This window comes from Gadus chalcogrammus, chromosome 6, assembly GCF_026213295.1.
Source record: "Gadus chalcogrammus isolate NIFS_2021 chromosome 6, NIFS_Gcha_1.0, whole genome shotgun sequence".
Lineage (NCBI taxonomy): Eukaryota > Metazoa > Chordata > Actinopteri > Gadiformes > Gadidae > Gadus > Gadus chalcogrammus.
This window is the reverse complement of record NC_079417.1, coordinates 18,000,887-18,020,063: the sequence shown is the minus strand read 5'-3', so window position 1 is coordinate 18,020,063 and position 19,177 is coordinate 18,000,887. Positions and strand designations below refer to the sequence as shown.

At 44.2% G+C, this 19,177-nt stretch overlaps 2 protein-coding genes across 3 annotated transcripts in view; both read right to left on the bottom strand.

Annotated features, from left to right (window-relative positions):
* Window positions 1-4,809, bottom strand: part of bin3 (bridging integrator 3) — a 32,982-nt gene extending 28,173 nt beyond the window's left edge. Inside the window, exon 1 of the mRNA XM_056591871.1 lies at window positions 4,691-4,809. Coding sequence (XP_056447846.1) covers window positions 4,691-4,698 — 8 coding nt within the window. The 5' untranslated portion in view covers window positions 4,699-4,809. The remainder of the gene's footprint in view (window positions 1-4,690) is intronic.
* A 2,607-nt stretch (window positions 4,810-7,416) lies between these two features.
* On the bottom strand, window positions 7,417-13,291 carry egr3 (early growth response 3). 2 transcript variants are annotated; one of them, XM_056591869.1, is made up of 2 exons: window positions 12,855-13,291; window positions 7,417-10,190 (listed from the first exon to the last, which is right to left on the bottom strand). In XM_056591869.1, exons 1-2 carry the CDS (start codon window positions 13,006-13,008, stop codon window positions 9,085-9,087), a joined length of 1,260 nt encoding a protein of 419 aa, XP_056447844.1. In that variant the 5' UTR covers window positions 13,009-13,291; the 3' UTR covers window positions 7,417-9,084. The 2 variants fall into 2 exon arrangements, with proteins under 2 accessions (XP_056447844.1, XP_056447845.1); XM_056591870.1 differs by lacking the exon at window positions 12,855-13,291 and adding an exon at window positions 10,344-10,443.
* Window positions 13,292-19,177: the final 5,886 nt, after the last annotated feature.

Here is a 19,177-nt window from a genome sequence, read left to right as displayed (position 1 = left end):
CATCCAGGATTTCGTGGGCCTTTTTTGAGATTGTTGCGGCCTAAAATGCCTGATGTTGCGTGAGCTTTGCGAAAAAGTTGCGATGAAAGTTGCGGTGTTTTTAATGTTTTTGCTCCGATTACAGTGCGAGAGGAAGTGAAAGTTATTACTGCAATTTTCCCAGAGTAATTTGTTAAATATGAAGTTATTACTGAAAAAAACATTAATTAAAAGAACAAAAACACTGAGAAATGAATAATTGATTCTGGCAATTGACTTGGATGCAACAGCCTCTGTCATAGTGATCTGCCTCGTCGTCTGATTTCCTGCCTGCAGTTCTGTAGTTATGTTTCGCGGTGGCAAAATGCTTATCAATGGAAGATTTCCTCTTATGTTCCACCACAATATTGCATGCAGTGCAAAATAATTTCCCCCGCTTTCATGTAGAATACCAGGATACTGCTTTTACCATTTACAATTAGGGCATTTAGCAGACGCTTTTATCCAAAGCGACTTACATCATTTAATACACATATTGACACACCGACGGCAAAGTCAACCATGCAAGGTGACAGCCAGCTCGTTAGGAGCAGTTAGGGTTAAGTGTCTTGCTCAGGGACACATCAACACTCAGCAAGGAGGAGCTGGGGATTGAACTAGCAACCTTTCGGTTACAAGACAACTGCTCTACCTCCTGAGCTAAGCCGATCCCTTTTCGCAATCTTTCTCAGTTATATTGGTCGGCAAGTGTGAAACGTTGGACGCGCACATGCTGCATGAACGCTTGAATCGCTTGAAGTAGTAAACACGGAAGTAAGGTGGAAGGTAGTTTGTCGACGTCAGTTCAAGACGATGCCACTATTTGGTCAAATTTGCAGGAAAGTTGTGGTGGTTGGTTAAAATTGCGACACCGCCCTCAATTCGCGGGGATTGGTTGATGTTGCATTGAAGTTGCAAATCGCAACATCGCGAAAACCTGGAGGGTCTGTCTTATATAGTTGCCATTGCCAAAGATTATTGGTCATTGACAACTGCATCAAGCATATCTGATGAATGACAATGATCAGGTTATATACAACTTAATAATCTGCTGTTAAAGCATATTTTACTCTTCCTGTGTTGTTACATTGGCGATCCCAACTGAACCCCAGAACGAGGCCTTGTTTCCTCAGACACAGTAACTGTTGGTGCATCAATGGCTAGGCCTCATCCAAACAAAGATACCCCGTCACTGCTGCAGCCCCTCAGTGTTCACGTCACCGTGGTGGCTGCTCTGCAGCCTGCACGTAGGCTCCAACAAAGACGCACCAGTCTCCTGGCCGAATTATGCGTCAACTGAGAGAAGCCATGGCCCTCTACAAAAACTGAAAATGTGTATGTCATTTGAGGGGGAATAATGCATCATCTAAACTAGCATATTCCGCAGAGTACAGAAGCTCGGTTGAAGGGGCTAGGAAGTGGAATTGTTCTGAGGATGACCCGGTGTCAAACCTCTGACGCCATCGAGGGGACTGTGAAGGCTACCCTGGAATTCACCAGTCAGCAGAGTCCATAAAGGGCCCTTTTCACTGGTCTTACACCCGGCTGTTGACCTTGTGATTGCACATGCGTTCTGCTGGTAGCATTGCTTTCTGGCTTCGGCTTGTCTCAAAGTTCGAATTAACCGGGTGACGTCATCTTGGACGACCAATGTCACTTCCTGACTTTGAGACTGAGCAACAGGGGTGGGACGCTTTGGGGATCTCACCATTTGTTTAGATTCTGATCATTGGGTTCAAAAATTGATTGATGATTCAAACTCAAGAATTAAGCCCATTTTCTAACTTCATACTGTATGTTCTACTTGATAGTATAACTGGATCACTGCATTGCCTCTTGGCTCAATGAGAAATGTGACCCGGGCGTGGGGAAGAGGTGTAATTATTCTCCAAATCCATGTTTCGCTTCACATCTCAAATTCTGAGCCGGCTGGGCGATATATCGAATATACTCTGTTATCTTGTTCTACATGGGAAGTAGTCAATAACTTTATCACCAACATCGACTAAAATATGTTACGCCGCCGCCCGCCAGGATGTGACTCGATGCACTTCTCAGCTCTCTACCCGTCCCTGCTTCCCCCCAGATACAGGAGACGAAAGGCCCTAGGTCAAACACCAGCCCCTAGGTTAGACACAAGCCCCTAGGTTAGACAGAAGCCCCTAGGTTAGCAACGAGCCCCTAGTTCAGACACAAGCCTTTAGTTCAGAGTCAGACACATGCCCCTAGGTCAGACACCACCCAGCCCCTAGGTCAGACACAGGCCCCTAGGTCAGACACCAGCCCTTAGGTCAGAAACCAGCCCCGAGGTCAGACACCAGCCAACGTCAAGCACCAGCCCCAACGTCAGATAACAGACCCTAGGACACACACCAGCCCAAACATTAGACAGCAAACCCTGGGTCAGACACAGGCCCCTAGGTCAGACAGAGGCCCCTAAGTCAGACACCAGCTCCTGGGTCAGACAGATGCCCCTAGGTCAGACACAGGCCCCTAGGTCAGACACCAGGCCCTAGGTAAGACACCAGGCCCTAGGACATCTAGCTAATATCGATCTAGCTTACTACGATTTGCTACTATGACAAGTGGCTCAAGCCAGCCACTAAGCCAATGCTTAGGGTAATGTTATAACTGGGCTCAAACTAAATTTTAATAGATAACCTTGTAACTGAAAGAGATTTTCACCGGCAATGGTTAAGACAACAATTCCCATGATCCCATGCTATTTCCCGACGTTGTCAAACTACATGTTATTTTATTAGCAATGCGTGTATGCGGTCAGTGTGGTGTGTGTGGTGTGTGTGTATATGTGATGTGCGTGTATGCGGTGTGTGTGTGTATGTGGTTTGTATGTGATGTGTATATGTGATGGAGGTATATCAGAGAAGCATGCGAATGTGACAAGCATGTGAATGGTGTTTCTAGCCTGGTCCTACCAGACTCTCGTACTTAATTTCATTTTTACAGAAAGTCTGGACCTACTCAATTGACAAACGTTAACTCACTTGAAGGTGGGTCTGTTGAAGTTTAATACTATTGGATCAGCCCAGTGCTACTCTGGATCTGCCATAACCAATCGCTAACGCTTGGCCGGGAATCACGTTGCGCGCAGGCTGTAAACAAACCAAACACCGTGCGTGAGGATGTCCGTCAACTAGAGCTGACTTTAACGTCATTGATCTCAGCCACTCCCTCTGTTCGCTGATTGGACGCAGAGAATTTAGACTGAGAAAACCCACTAACATACCGCAGACCCAGACTATTGAAGGGAAATTCAAATTGAGGGGAAGTACTTAGGTGGGCGGAGCCAGGCTATGGTGTTTCCACAATAAGCAGCAAATTCAAAATGGACAGTTTGATTCAAAATGTACATATGTAAACATATGTCCTTATTAGGCATATGCACACATCCAGGCATGGTATTGAAACAAAATTTGTTTAGAGCCATCACCGATGTCGTGAGTTGATCACAGATGGCATTAACATGGAATAAAGTTAACAATGACTTGACTTATTTTAACCAAAAAATTTGAGATGAACCTGAACTTGGTTTCTACCAAACCAATTCTCTGTTAGGGGCACTATTTGTTCAGATGTGTCCAAAACGTCTATTTGTGAACACAGCCTGGTGTGCATCTATAGATATTATACATGGGAGAAACATGAGTGACTTCATAGAAGCGATATCAGCAGAAAGATCAATTGTGAGATCAAATCCACTCGTCATTATTTCCTCTGAGCGTGCAGACTCGCTCTGCTGTGACTTTGTATAAGTCATCATGGCACCAAGAAGAGACCACAGAACTTCACCTTCTGGTGAGGTGACTCTGGGTCCTCTTGATGGTTTCAGTTGTGTTGCTTTTTCATGGGTTTATCCTTTATGTTTTGTTCCTCTGATATATTATTGTGGTTTTGTTTGATTCCGTTCTGTTTGAAACATGTTTGAGCAACATTTAGTTGTGTAAGTAATTTGTAATTTAAAATAGGGGTCTCAAAAGCACAGATATCTTAAACTATGAAACAAGTAATTTATTGGGCTACACTACAAGTTGGGTAAGGCTAGCTCCTCGATTTGACAGGGTTTACTGGCAACTGGAAAGGAATAAAATCCAAAATAACGATAGATCTAATCATCTCAGAGTAGCTTAAAGCACCAAAGACCCTCCTGTCTGCAGGTCTGATGCTTCCCTCTCAATGCAAGCATGCATGTCATCTAGAGAGATGACACTGCGACCATCCTTAATGTTGTTTGATCCGAGACACTCCCAACATTCCAGAAAAAGTCATTATATAACATATTATATGATATTATAATCAAAGACAATGTCACGCCATGGCGACGTAGTGCATAGCGTACAGAGACCTGCCCTGCTGACCGTGTTGACGTGAGGCGGATCATCACAACAAACCTCCACAACCTCTCACTGAATACCACGTCAATAAACTTAACCTAAAGGACCGGCTAGCCGTTGCTTTATTATTGTTTTATCACCGATCATCGTTGCTTTATCGTTGTAAACTAACTTCTGCCTATGGTGTCGTACTGTGAGACGGCTCGTTCAGGAAGTAGTCTGAGCCCGACTCTGAGATCGTCTGAGATAAACCACGACGATATGTTCACGATTCACATGATCCGCTACGGCGTAACCTTACAGTACATCCATATACATACCAGCTCATTGTGCCTGTGTGGCTTTAATCCCGTTTCATTCAGCGGTTTGAATTTCTTCGTCGGACTTCATCCCATTTCACTTGTCAACAGTTTATTAAAGAACCGGAAGTCGGAAGCTCCGCCGCTCAGGTTCCGGTAGGAAAGTCTCCTGTCGGGTCACAGGGGCCAACCAGGGGGTCAGAAGGTACTCAGGTAATGGATGTCCACAGCGTCTATAATTATACCATAAATATAAAATAATAATAGATATTCTATTCTAACTTTTTTTTAATTACCGTTTTATTTTATATATGATCTTAAATAAATTATCATTTTCTAAGGGATGATTGGTCATACTATTTTCCCCTTCCTTACTTCCATCGAAATAACAAAACTGAGACAAAATAAACCGAACTGTCCCATAAAAGGGGAGCACCATTGGGACATCTCTATGTCACATTGGCGTATTTGTGTTTATTACAATATTCACTTAGTAAAAGTACCTTATTATAAGGCATAGAAAACAAAACATGAAATAAGCAAGAGACATTCACAGCATTGCAAGACAACAGAACAGTGTGCACCAGTACATTGTGAAGCATATGCCCGTTTTATTTATCTAAAACAATGGGACTTTTTCCAAGCACAATGAAACAAGAACCTTAATGAACTCAACATGCAAATATGAGGAAATATACTGCATATAATGGAAGGAAAACGGAATACGCATGGTATTAATTCTACAGTAGAACGGCTGTCTCTCTTCAACACAGTCAATAATAACATCTTAATCTACACAAGTTATTTGTGTGTTATTTATACAGAGGGATTTACATTTCCAAATGCCTTTTTTATACAATAACTCTGTTTAATGGCCAAAAGGCCAAATCCACAGAGTATGTCTAACTACTGCAGACTAATAGTGTGACTTCAGCTGTTGACTGAGATCATATTTATTATTTGCTGCTTCTGTGCAAGTGCAAGTGAGTTCTGAGTGTATTTTGTTCTTGATCATCCAACCCTGCAAACTAAATTGGCACAAAGATGGTGAAAAAATGTTGGCTTGGATCCAATGTTGAAGCAAAGAACCAGAATGGGGCCCTAATTCCTATTAAAAAACATTTAGCCTAGTTACCTAGATTTGGACAAAAGGATGCCAACCAACCTATGAGGTAAATAGATACTTTTAGGAGCAACCTGCATTTATGTTTATAGAAAATATTTTGTTAATTCCAGTCATTGTTAATTCTTCAACACTTCATCTTTCCAGAATACAGAGATTTTTACGGATTGGATGACGATTGAAATTGAATGGTGCTGGTGGCTGTGATTTGGTGACAAAATTGACATTTTCATTACATCACGCAAAGAGAAACAATGTGACAAACAGGAAGTGACACCAGATTAGTATATTGTGAGTAGGGATGTGATAGGCTCCCCGATCACAAAGGAACACACTGTTTTAAACTGAAACTGGACACAAGCGTACAAATATAATATTTCGTTTATCATAATGGCTAGTCAAATAGAGCCATATCCCACATCCCAGAACCTTAAAGGCTGTATTCTAATATTTAATATCACCTATCACCCTTTTGCCTCACATCACAGATATAAGAGAATATGGCTCCTGAAATAATGATTATAAGTTTCTAGCTCAATAAAAATAAACAACTAGTACACAATAGGCTACATAATCAAGAAAGGATGGGCAATGTTTTAATGAACTAATGCCTATTTACCAGTAACCCTCATAGTTGATATTCTGATTTCAACAGTATAGCATATATGGCTGCCTCTTTTTCCTCTGTGGTGAGAACAACAGTATCCTTTCCTCCGCTGTACAAAATGAATTCAGAATCGCATGTCTAGATATTTTACATTTATATATATATAGATATGGGAACGTTTCAACTGTTTCCAAAGGTGCACAGAGATCTGCTCTTTCAGCGGAGGAACACAGACTAACTGACTAATCAGGAGCAAATTGTATAAATCAGTGGACATGTGCCAGGCAATGCAGCCCTGCACCGTGCTGGGGATGGGAGGAAGCGCATAGTGAAACGCGCCAGCAGAATGGCCTCAGTAGAGCCACTCTTTTGGCCTTTGCCTCTGTCGATTGACATCATCTGTTTGTTTGACTGCCATGTAAACTGAACAGGAAACTATATTTTCTCTAGTGCACGATATCATAACAATGCGACTACAGTTTCTTTGTCTCAAATCTGGCAAATGATTTTGAACCTTACAAAGAGCTCACATACAGAAGAAAAGGAAAACACACGGTTCATGCACAAAATGCAGCCATTTTGCCAAGATGGAGAGAGGAATGTCTCTTACGAGAAAATAGGGCATTTTATAGAATTAGTATAAGTATCCAATCAATGATGGCAACAATACATGCTGTTAAATCTCCATGCCATATGCCACATCGATTTGAATGAATGTCTGTATTAAATAAAATATTTTTCAGTATGTGATTATATCTAGTTAACTTAGCTCTCTGAAAGGATAGCACAAAAATACAATAGTATGAAACGACCTAAGGTATCTAATCTTACAAGGACATTCATGAAGAAGAACCTATATTATTATTTATATTATAAAATTATAATTATGTTGAAGTATTACGTCTTTGGGAATTTGAATGAATGCACGTCACTAGGAGTCTTTGTTTTGAAAACAGTTGGGATAGATCAATTAATGAAAAAACAGACTCCAACCCAAATGGAAATACACAAGATGCTGAAAAACGTTTTCTGTTTATTCAGAGAACACATTAGTGCTTTCTCAAACCACTCACTACATTGAATTGAACAGAAGGTACAAATTATATTATTATTTTCTTAAACGGAAGATAACACACCTTATTTGGCACCGTCCCAATGCTGAAGACACGTGAGCACAATGTATTCTGCATTATAACACATTACTACGAGGTCTAAGACACATTTTTTTTGCAAAAGCATTCAGTCAATTGAAAATGATTAGTTGATGCAGACATGTGTATTTACATAGTATGCATGAGGGCATGCACATCAATGCACCGTTTAATACTCAGTCTCGGTGCATCTGACAGTATGAGTACAAAAGTTCTGACGGTTGCCTGCATCCATGGGTGTACACTGTACAAAAATAGCAACCCTTTAATATATAACCCGATCTATCCATATTGTAAAAAAACTGAATTTAGCTTTCAAAACCTCTCCCCCTGTGTGCATCTGTTGGTGGCTGAAATTAAGTGGTTTTAGTCCTTTAACTTGGTGCCGTGCCAAGCAATGTAAAGCACAGACAAAATAGTTAATTCATCAAATGCTCCTTTTTTTTAATCTTTACTTTCATATATTGACAGATATTTCAGTATTCCGGCTTTTCTCTTGTGAGCTCTCAGTATATCAAGAATGAAAGGTATATGTCCTGAATATTTTGTGCCTTTAATATTGCTCAACTGAAAAAAACACAAAGACATCTAAAACGTAACAAAATAGGTGCAGTTGAAAACATTTGATAATCTGGCACCACCACTTAAGCCACCATATAAAATATAAAAGTCAACATAACCTCAAAGAACAACGACAGAAATTATGCTTTTTGCGAATGTAAATATCAGTATTGGCAATAGAAGTGATTAACGCAGGTGTGCTTGCTCTGTAGTTTAGGTTAAAGTGACATCACATATGTCCATCCTCCAAATAACTATAATCTATTACACCTCTGTCTAAATCTAACTAGAATTATGCAGATAAAGAACTTTGCTTTTCAGTAAATTATTTGACTCCATTTTCCCTCTTAGACAACATGGTGCTAAATTGAAATCTCTATTATGTTTGGCAAATGTCAGGCACAATTATGAGACTCGCGGTTGGCTGTATTATCACAATGCATTTGGCACATTCATTTGAAAAAAATAACATTCAAATATAAAAAAATACTACACAAAACAACAAAAGACAGTCAAGTGCCACCAATAACAGTACACAAATATAACAAAATGTACTTTCAAACGAGCCAATAAAATTAACACACACACACACACACACATACACCCCAGGAAACTCACCCTTTTTCTAAGATCATAATATTTTTCTGTGTTTCAACAACCATGTGGGACTCTGTCCTCCTCCGATGTTGAAATGGTGAATCACCGTACAGATGTGGTGACCTGGGAAGGGGGCACCCAGAGCCATGTGTGCGGACAGCTGTGCTATGGGGGCTGCAGGACAGCTCGAGGAGGGAAGCATTCAGCACCAACAATCAAATAAATCCCACCTACTTCAACTCAGGGGCTCCACCTCAGAACAGAACTAAAAACCAGGGTAACAAAGATCAAACAAATCAACGCTTCATCTCCTAGTGAATTGCATCCCTTTCTCTGCAAATGTCTCTTTGAAAAAGGTCAGGGCGGAGGGTCCAGTCTACGCACAGGTAGTCACGGTCATGATGTTGCCACTGCTGGGCCCCCCGTTGCCACATGAGGTGGGGGGGGAGCTGTGGCTCCCGGCCGCCCCGCTGCCCTTGTCGGCCTGCTTCTTGTCCTTCTGTTTCAGGTGCACCTTGGCGTGTCTCTTGCGCTCGTCACTCCTGGCGAACTTGCGTCCACAGAACTCGCAGGAAAAGGGCTTCTCGCCCGTGTGCGTGCGGATGTGCGTGGTCAGGTGATCGCTGCGGCTGAAGGAGCGCATGCATATCCTGCACTGGAAGGGCTTGTGGCCCGTGTGGATGCGGAGGTGACGCGTCAGCTCGTCAGAGCGAGAGAAGCGCCGGTCACAGTTCTCGGCCGGGCAGGCGTGTGGCCGCTCATGGACGGGCGTCTTGCTGGGCCGGTTGGGGTACTTCCGCGGCCGGATGGGTTTGAGGGTGAGGGTCTGCGGGGGGCCGTGGTGCTGGGGCGCGTGCTGCGGGCCCCCCATGAAGCCGGGGTGGATCTGCTGCTTGTCTTTGAACGCCCGGATGGTCTCAAGGGGCGTGATGGGCGGGGGGTTGACCCGGATGGGGTCCATGGTCTGGAAGGGCTTGTGCTCCATCACCCCCACGTCGCCCTGGTGGTGGAAGAGGTTGTAGTCGGGGATCATGGAGAACAGGCTGCCGTCCATGGAGGGCTTGGAGGCGGAGTGGTACTCATTGCCCGGGTAGGCCAGCGCGGTGCTGGTGGCGGGGCTGTGGTGGAAGGAGACCTGCTCCTGGTACAGGTCGCTGCAGGTGGAGTAGGCGGGCAGCGGCGGGCCGTAGACCTGCTCCATGTCCGCCGGCTGGCCGCCCATGTTGGCCGCCGAGGAGGAGGTCTGTGTGGCGGCGCCGCCCGGCGACGGGGACACGCCCAGGATGCCGGCGCTGACCAGGCTGATGATGTTATTGTCGGAGCACCAGCCCGAGCCCCCCAGGCCCCCTGAGGGGGGGGTGTCGAAGGCAAACTTGCCCAGGTAGGTGACGGTCTGCCCGCTGCGGTTGGACTGGAAGCTGGAGCCGTACTGGATCTCGGCGCTGCCCTTCTCGCTGCCCATGCCCAGGTCCATGATGTTGTCTGGGAGGGGGGTAAGCACACGGCACAGAGGGTTAGGACCAGCACATACTCAGTAAGGTAAGCAGGGATGGCTGGAAAAAGTCGTTAATGTAGAAGTTGCTTGGAAAAAGTAAATAAATGAAGTGCTGTCGTCTATAGAAAACATGCACTTGCTTGATTTCAGTGATAGTCCCTGTGAGTCCAAAAGTCAGCTCTCAGCTCTGTGCATGTCTCTACGAGTGCGTGCTAAAAGAAGACCAAAAATAAAAGTAGTCCAACAGTAAGTGCTGTCAGACTTGTATACTGTAAGTTAACTGACTGCTGCCTCTGTCACATGCCTCTCTCTCTCTCTCTCTCTCTCTCTCTCTCTTTCTCTTCTCTCTCTCTCTCTCTCTCTCTCTCTCTCTCGCTCTCTCTCTCTCTCTCTCTCTCTCTCTCTCTCTCTGTCTATCTCTCTCTTTCTCTGACACTGTCTCTGTCTCTGTCTCTCTCTCTCGCTCTCTCTCCCCCCCTCTCTCTCTCTCTCTCTCTCTCTCTCTCTCTCTCTCTCTCTCTCTCTCTCTCTCTCTCTCTCTCACCTCTCTCTCTCTCGCTCACTCTCTCTCAGATCCCACAAGCTCATAAATCAAGACCTAAACACCCCCTTGATCCAGTCATTGTGTCCCAGGGGAGGTCAGCCCAACTGAAGGCAGGATATGATTCCTTTACAGCGGAGGAGGATGAGTGTAAGGACAGTGGCTCCCCGCTCAGCAGTATTGGAATAATGCACTTACGCGTACATTGGGAGAAATGTTTTTCACATTGGAAATCATGTCAATCAATACATGCTGGAATCGACCCTGCATGCTAAAAGCTGAATATTTTCCTTTGTCCAGATTTACTGTTTAAGAGACCATTTTACTTTGACATTTGATGAGTTTTGGAAAATAGTATGGCGAAATTTGTAATAATTACCTTTATTGTAAACTAAAAAATCTGTACAAATTGTTATGATCATTTGGGGTGAGACTGCATTGAATTCCCACATTAAATATGCATGATAGAATATATCATCACAGTATATATTTTTTTGTTGATGTGATTATTTTGCTTGCTTTTTATTATTAAACAGCAACAACATAAATGTATTTATATGGTCATATGTAAATACATATCAAACTTTTATCACCCAATTAGGCTTTACCTATTTTAAATATGTAAATTAAAGATAATAATATAATAGAATGTAAGAAAATCCAGGAAATAACTTTTACAACAGCTACACATATTTTTATTTTTATACCATAACCAGCTTGTTAAATCAATAATATTTAGGCTATTTAAAACAACACAAACTTCATAAATAAACTGATATGTTGAAAAATATTACCAGTGTATAATATATTTAACGATGTGACATTACATTAAATGCCATCTATTTTATCCATATTTCCAGATGCAGCCTCTTTCAGCTCCCTGTTAAAACAGAGTCTGTTTTGGTCCGCTAGGATAGGCCTAATGTGCAGAATATTTCATTTTCAAAAGTTATATTTAAACTATATTTATGAGCATCTTGTACTGATACCATTTAACCACTTCACGGGTATAAAGCACAAGACAACGTTTTAAACGTGAGCGTGGTTTAAAATGTGCGCATTAGATGCATCTCCATCCAGGCTCGGACCGAACCAGGTAGTCGGCATCACAGACGGTTGCTTTAATTAACCACAAAAACAGACCTGTTGGCACATCCACAAGTGACCCCTCAACCCAGGGGTGAAGCTGCGCAACGCGCGACGGATTTATCGCCATCCATGTGGATAATATGGCCACTCTACTGCGCAAAAAGACGGGGCCGTCTGATAGCATCTCCGTAATAATTCCTGTTTAAGTAGAATAGATTTCGTGAGGAAGGTCGATGGGTCTGGTGCGATCCGCACGTGTTGGCCGGGGAAGAGGCGCCAAACTCGGTGGTCTGTAAGTGCGGGACCCCAGCTGGGTGCACGGGCCGTTTACCTTACTGGACACGGGGATATTGGTATGAATGAAAGCCGTACTCCAAAAAGTCAGTAAGCAGCCATGTTGAGGTGCATTATTTATCTGACCTCCAAAGACAAAGGGTTGATGTTTTTTATTCCTGGTCTGAGTTCACACCTTCAAGGTTATCGGATGCCACTCACACCAGCAGATGCGCAGCAGTTTCATGGGATATTTTCAACAAGGCTCACTTCATTTTGGACACATGTTTAGTTGAAGTAGTGATGAATATAAATCAGGCCTTCACCAAATAGAGTGTCGACAGATCGTTGAGGTTTATACGGATTTCCCATTGTTTTACTGCAGTTGAACTGTATGATATGTGATATTTCTGGAGAAAAATAAATACGCTTTTGTTGTGTATGATCAGTTGTTACTGTAGGTTAATTACATTCTGCTCCTAAAGAGAAACGCGTCGCAGAGCGACTGAGGCGCTTACAGGTGCCCACAAACACACACACACACACACACACACACACACACACACACACACACACACACACACACACACACACACACACACACACACACACACACACACACACACACACACACACACACACACACACACACACACGCAACTGTTGCCGTCTGGGCGCATTACGCGGACACCGGCAGTTTCTCAAACTTAAACATGAACAAAACAATATGTAAACGTGAAGTTCTTACCTGTGTTCATTTGCGAGTAATGATTTATAGAATCCGTACTTGTGAAAATGTTCATGGATGTCGGGATGTCCTCTTCGGGGTAGAGAGAGTCGGGGATGGTGTTGATCAGAGTGCTCATGGTGAGAGGCAGCTTGTCCGCTAGTTTACCGGTCATAGCACTCCACCCTGCCGTGCGTGGAGCAGGACCAGCTCTCCCGGTGGTTCCCCCCGCGGTGCGCTTCGCTCGGACTGAAGCGCGGCTCGGGATCAAACATAGAAGTGCGCGCGGGATTCCTGCGGTGTATCCAAGTTCCCGCGGAACAGACAGCGCCACCGGTGTCTCCTGGAGCGGTGCGATCACGTCAGCTTATCATTCATCTGATGACAGTGGGATGTGGTGATGGTCTGCTTGTGAGGGGAAGGAGAGAGACAGTGCGTAAAGAAGAGGCGCGCGCTCCGGTTCCATTGGACGGGCACGGGAACTCCAGGTCGGCGCATTAAATAGGGGGCTGGACGCGTGACGTAGATGACCATATAAGGACAGGCCGCTCGGAGCAGCCTCAGCCTGGAAAGAAGCGCAGGAACACTTTTCAGAACTGCACAATGCAAACGGGAAGTAGAATCTGATACGGTTAGAATCTTTTTTCCAGTGCGTAGACTGGATCGATACAACTACTTTTGGAGACTAGATTTTCGATTCAGACGTAAAGCAGGGTGGAGAAAAGGTTTATTAGTGGAGAAGAGACTGAAACGATGTCGCCGATGGTTAAAGTGGAGCTCTGGCCGCACACTTACACTTTCAGCTGAGATTTATAACGCTTGAATTAGTTGCAAAGTAAATCCAAAGTGAATCCAACTTTAAGCCTTTTATATCACGTAGTTCCCAGCGCAACCTAACAGAGAGATCTCCGTTTAACGTGATGATCTATAATATGATTATAGCACACTGTTTTTTTAATTTATCTAATAACTTAATTTATTTTCCCATAAAGGCCTTGAATTGAGTCATGATTATCACTATTTGTCTTTAATTCAGGACGTGGCACAATGAATTACACGTTAATTTAGTTGTACACGGAGTTGTGGTCGTCTTGCAGAAGTTTGGAGAAAAATAAAATCCCTTTATTCAGTGACAATAACAGTAAAGACTATAATTGACAGAGTTAATCGCTTGTAAATATTGCAAACGGATTTAAATCCCCAGACTTGCCTCAACTTCAAGTGCCAGTAGCCGCTGAAGTGGGAACTCCAAATAAGGGTGATCCGGCGCCGCCCCATAAACTCCGTATTTGGTTCGAGTTCCGGTTGGGCTGATAGTGGAAATCGGAACCCGAAGACATGTGAACATCAGACTTGCCAGAGCCTAAAGCCGATCCCTTTACCGGCCACTTCCAATATCCATATGTCAGGAATTACTAAACCATTAGTTTCCCTTCATGGTTGGACCATTCCTTTGTCCTATGTCCCGTTGTATGCAGCCTATTGTTTCTGTTTAGCCTAGTTTATTGGTCGACTTTTAGCTGTTTGTTTTTGTTTTCACATTATAGATTATATTTTGGAAACTTTTGAAAACAGAGCTAAAGATCCTTTCTGTTACTATCCATTAAATGAAGTTGTTACTAAAAGTTGTGTTCATGCAAATTCTAAACACGGGCCTCCTCCAACAAGTAATGGCAATGCTTCAATCAGAAGAAATGAAGAAATGAAGAAAATCCTAATGAGGCAAAACTGAAAAAATGAGTGGGAGAATAAGTCTGATTCATCCTCAGTGTTTCAGGGGGCTTATACAAACAGAGCAGGAGGGATCCTGTGTGCGTCTCCTCTGAACACACACAGCCTGCATATGTGTGTTTATTTGTAATGGATACCATTAATGGCAGACAGATCACCACGTCTCTCGGGGTGTCTTCCCAGTTCCCCGTTCTGCAGTGATGAATGGCTTTTCTGTTCAGCAGGCCTTCCAAAAGGCTGTGCTCGAGTCAGACCGAGGGTTGCAGATTTGGATGCAGGCCAATAGCCATTCCCCAAACTCTTTAACCCAGTCCCTGACTCCCTCTCTCGCTCAGCATCCAATGGCAGCATCAGACCCAGAAGGCACCTTGGTAACCACATGACAACGTCCTCATCAGGGGATGTTCCCCTGACCGCCACTCATTGGACTCTAGAATACGCGTTTTGACAAATATGAAAGGTCTACTCTCAGCCTGTCCAGGATTCAATTTACATTTACATTTAGGGCAATTAGCAGAGTACATTTGTTAGAAGAAGGTGAAACAATATATCGCTGTCGTTACAGTAATGATTTCATATACCCAAGTGTAAAGCACTTACAATCGCTAGGTTAACCCATTCCCCAGAACTACATCATGATCCATTATGGGATAGGTGGCATGGAGGGGAGTCACAGCCCCTTAGCACTGGGCCTTACCAAATCTAGACATTGAGACATCCTTCATCACAGTAACAGACTGTCTGATGTTTTTGTCCTACTCTGTCCCACTCCCAGGGCCCAGGAGGAAGAGGTGGTGTTTCAGGGCCGTCCCCCATGACACCAGCCAGGGGTTTTCCTGTGATAACGCACAGCACGGGCCTGCATGCAAAACCCTGGAATGTTGCTGTGGAGAGAGCGTGTGGCCGCTCCAACAGGAAGGTGATACCTGTAGCTCCCTGCCTGTTGCAGGCTTCATTCCTCCGCTGTGAGCTGGGCTTGTCCTCCGCTGGCCTCCTTTGCATTCAGGGTTTCCATGGACGCCGTGGTTCCATGGAGTCCAGGAGAGACAGACAGACCTCTCCCTTATGTACCCATGATGAGGGGAAACACAATGGCTTGACAGATTATATATATATATATATATATATATATATATATATATATATTGCATGGAGATAGCTATAGTTACACATTCAGAATTGGGATTTAAAAAACCCTTGACGTGATTAATGTTAAATGTACTTCTTAAAAGATGCAAGGCTGAATTCCCTCGGTGTAGAAAGTACCTCCTAATATTTAATTTAGCAATTTCAGAGCCGATGGAGTCGGAGCCTGTATCCATTTCAAGGGACGCAAACGGCGTCCAACTGTCTGCTGAATCCGCTCAGTTCATCTTTATCCACTTGTTCGGTTCCGTGTGTTGAGAAATGTTCTGCTTATCTGTGTTGATCAAGCTCATCAGACGGTAAAAGGGCAGAATGTGTTTCAAGCTACGATGCGTCCTCTTTACACAACATTTTCGGGGACAATAGGAGCTCCGCCTCCCCAACCACTGTGCTAATGACACGTGAAAGACAAAGAACTTGAAGAACAGCATGTTGAGGTAAAAGGTGAGGGTAAATAAAGGCTCGCTGTATGGCGGACAGTGTAGTTGACATGCACTGGACAGATGTCACACTCATAAGTCGGCCCCCAGCCCCGCAAAATAAGGGGATAGAGATCTCCTGCACTTAATGAGAAATTGCAAGAAACATGTACAATTGAGACTTCCGTTCTCATGCATATTAGATCACCTGACGCTGCTAGGCAATTGAATTGATTATAAGCATCTCTTCGTTTGAATAAATTAAGGCTTTTATTAAATGCCTTTACCGTTTCCTCCAGGGATTTCTTTCCTACCAGGGAACGCAGTGCGCGGCAGAGTGTTTAGTTAGGCTTGTGTCTATAATGTCTCTTTATATCTTGACTCTCTCGATAATTGGCGCGGAATAAAGACAAAGTTAAAGCACTGCTGTTTGAGTGACGATATCTCCCAGATATATAGGAGAGAGGAACGGAGAGGCAGCCTCACAACTTGGCAATCCATACGTGTGGTGAATTCAAGTAGGTGGTTTTGGATGGATAGATTCTCATTCACCCTGCCGCACGCCCAGTGTTATGTTGATGAATTATACTGCAAGGAGCCAATTTTTATGAAATCTCATTTAATAAGCCCAAGAAGATCGATAAACGAGTGCCAGGAGATACTTTTTCCCACTGATGAACACGTATGACCTGTTCAAAGGGAGCGATAATCCGAGTCTACCTTGATTATCTGCCTATATCTCTGTGTACTCGGTGTGTGGAGTGTTTTGGTTGTTTTGACTGAGGAGCGGGCTGCTCTGACTGCTAAGTCGGCCAGGCAAACAAAGCGAATGCAGGACAATTTGATCAATGATCTCCCAGGGTTCACAGAGAGGGCACCTAGAGGTTTACCGAGGCTGGCTTAACCACCAAAGGAGCAGAGAACTCCTCTACCTTTTCCAGCAGAGCCCAGCGATGAGACACCAAATTGGGGTCAATGAAACCACCAACAAAAGATTGATCATGGGAACATCAAAGTTCCTCATGTAAATCCAGCCTTTTTCCAGACATCTGGGGTATTGATACAAACCCCTCCCCGAGGTGAGCTGCTGGTTTGAAACCAATATTCCTCACGGGGGGGGTCCTCTGACCCACCCTCTACAAAGAGCCCCGGAAGCTTGGAAAGTGTACCTCCTAGTCAACCGGGTTTAAAAGTTTATCTGTAGCATCCTCCGCAGACCTGCAGGGTGGACCCGCGCACGCAGGCCCCCCCCGGTTCCACACCGGCCCGCCGTCCCCAAGGTAGACTCAAGGACACGCCGGGTGTTCGCTGGTGTAAACACAGAGCGCTGCTTTTAAAAACAAAACCAGATAAAACGCTCACTCTGAGACCGCGATGTCACCCAGAATCTCAGTGGAAAGCGGATTACCCGATCCCCGAGAGCGCGTCCTGAGGAGTATCTTGGTTTGAGTTCCACTGACGCTTCCGGTGGCGTTGTGGTTTTGGTTTCACCTCCTACTTCCTTTTTTCTCTCTTTTTTTCGAGGCCCTGACGCGTTTCCTCCCCTGATTTAGAAGCACTCTTTCCACCCAGAGCTGTGATATCAGCTACCTTCTCTTTCCGCTGGCCGGCCTCGGAAACTAATGAGAAATCCCCGATGCGGTTCAAATCTATTTCCCAAACAACATCACAACAGATACAAATAAAACTCAGTATCTATATTGATTTTGTGTTGTAAGCCACGAGATCAAGTGTGACACGATGACATAATAGGTTCAGTCCAATAGCAACACATTCATGTTCAATATATGTGATTATAGTTGTACATCTTATCTTCCCATGAATGTAGTATCCACTGCACATTTGAAACTACATTCATGAAATCCATTGAGTTAAAATGTAATCCATAATTAGGATTTGTATAAGGAGACTTTACTGTTTCAGTCCTCGTAGTTTTTGGTCAGGAACTAGCAGAGAGGTCACAGGCAGTCCCAGGTCAGACCCTCTAATGAACACCTGAGGGTCACAGTCAACTGGGGAACACACACACCCACGCACCACACAAACACACATGCACCACACACACAAGCACGCACGCATGCAATCAAGTACACACACGCACATCCACACACACACGCAGGCACAAACACACACACACACACACACACACACACACACACACACACACACACACACACACACACACACACACGCACCACACCCACATCACATGCAAACGCGCACACCTTTTGTTTTTGCAGACATTTAACCACGGAAATGGAAAATAACTGCAAACAAGGTGTTGTTGTCGATTTCATATTCGAAGAACAATCAGGAAACCTGCAATTCTGGGCTGCGTCTTACCCACCATGGGAAAAACAAAAAGGTCCAAATGGTCCAAATGCTCATTAGAAACGCCTGTGTATCAAGGAATGCGTTTCTAATGACCATTTGGTCCCTGTTGTGAGGACCAGGGCCTACAGAGCACACGTGGTGCACGGACATGAGTCACAGGGAACAGCACTGCTGAAAATAAAACATGTTGCTGTAATGATGGAGGTGGGAACGCAAGGACGTATTGGCAAGAAGATATGATTCAATCGCCTGGACTCATTTTCCTTCTCCCTCCCTCTCTCTCGCTCTCCCTCTCTCCCTCCCTCTCTCCCTCCATCCCTCCCTCCATCCCTCCCCTTTTAAATAAACACCAGAAGGCCGTCCGGCTGGTATGACAATATCACTTCATGGATTTGACAATCGCCCCGATTCCCTGCAGAACTCTCCCTTTCCCCTTCCCCCCACCGCACTCAACGTGCGTGAACACACACACATACACACACACACACACACACACATTCACACACAAAGAAAAAAAACACAAAACACATTAGCATTCCAAAACAAACCAAAGATTTTGCCCAAATCTCGTAACTGGAGCCGATACTGATGAAAGTGTGTGCATGTGTTGTTAGAGATATGTATGTGAGACTTCACAATGTCTCCTCGGAGAAGCCAGTACTTCACTAGTAATCGGGAGAAACAAAGAATATGGAGAAAGGGCAAGATCATTTC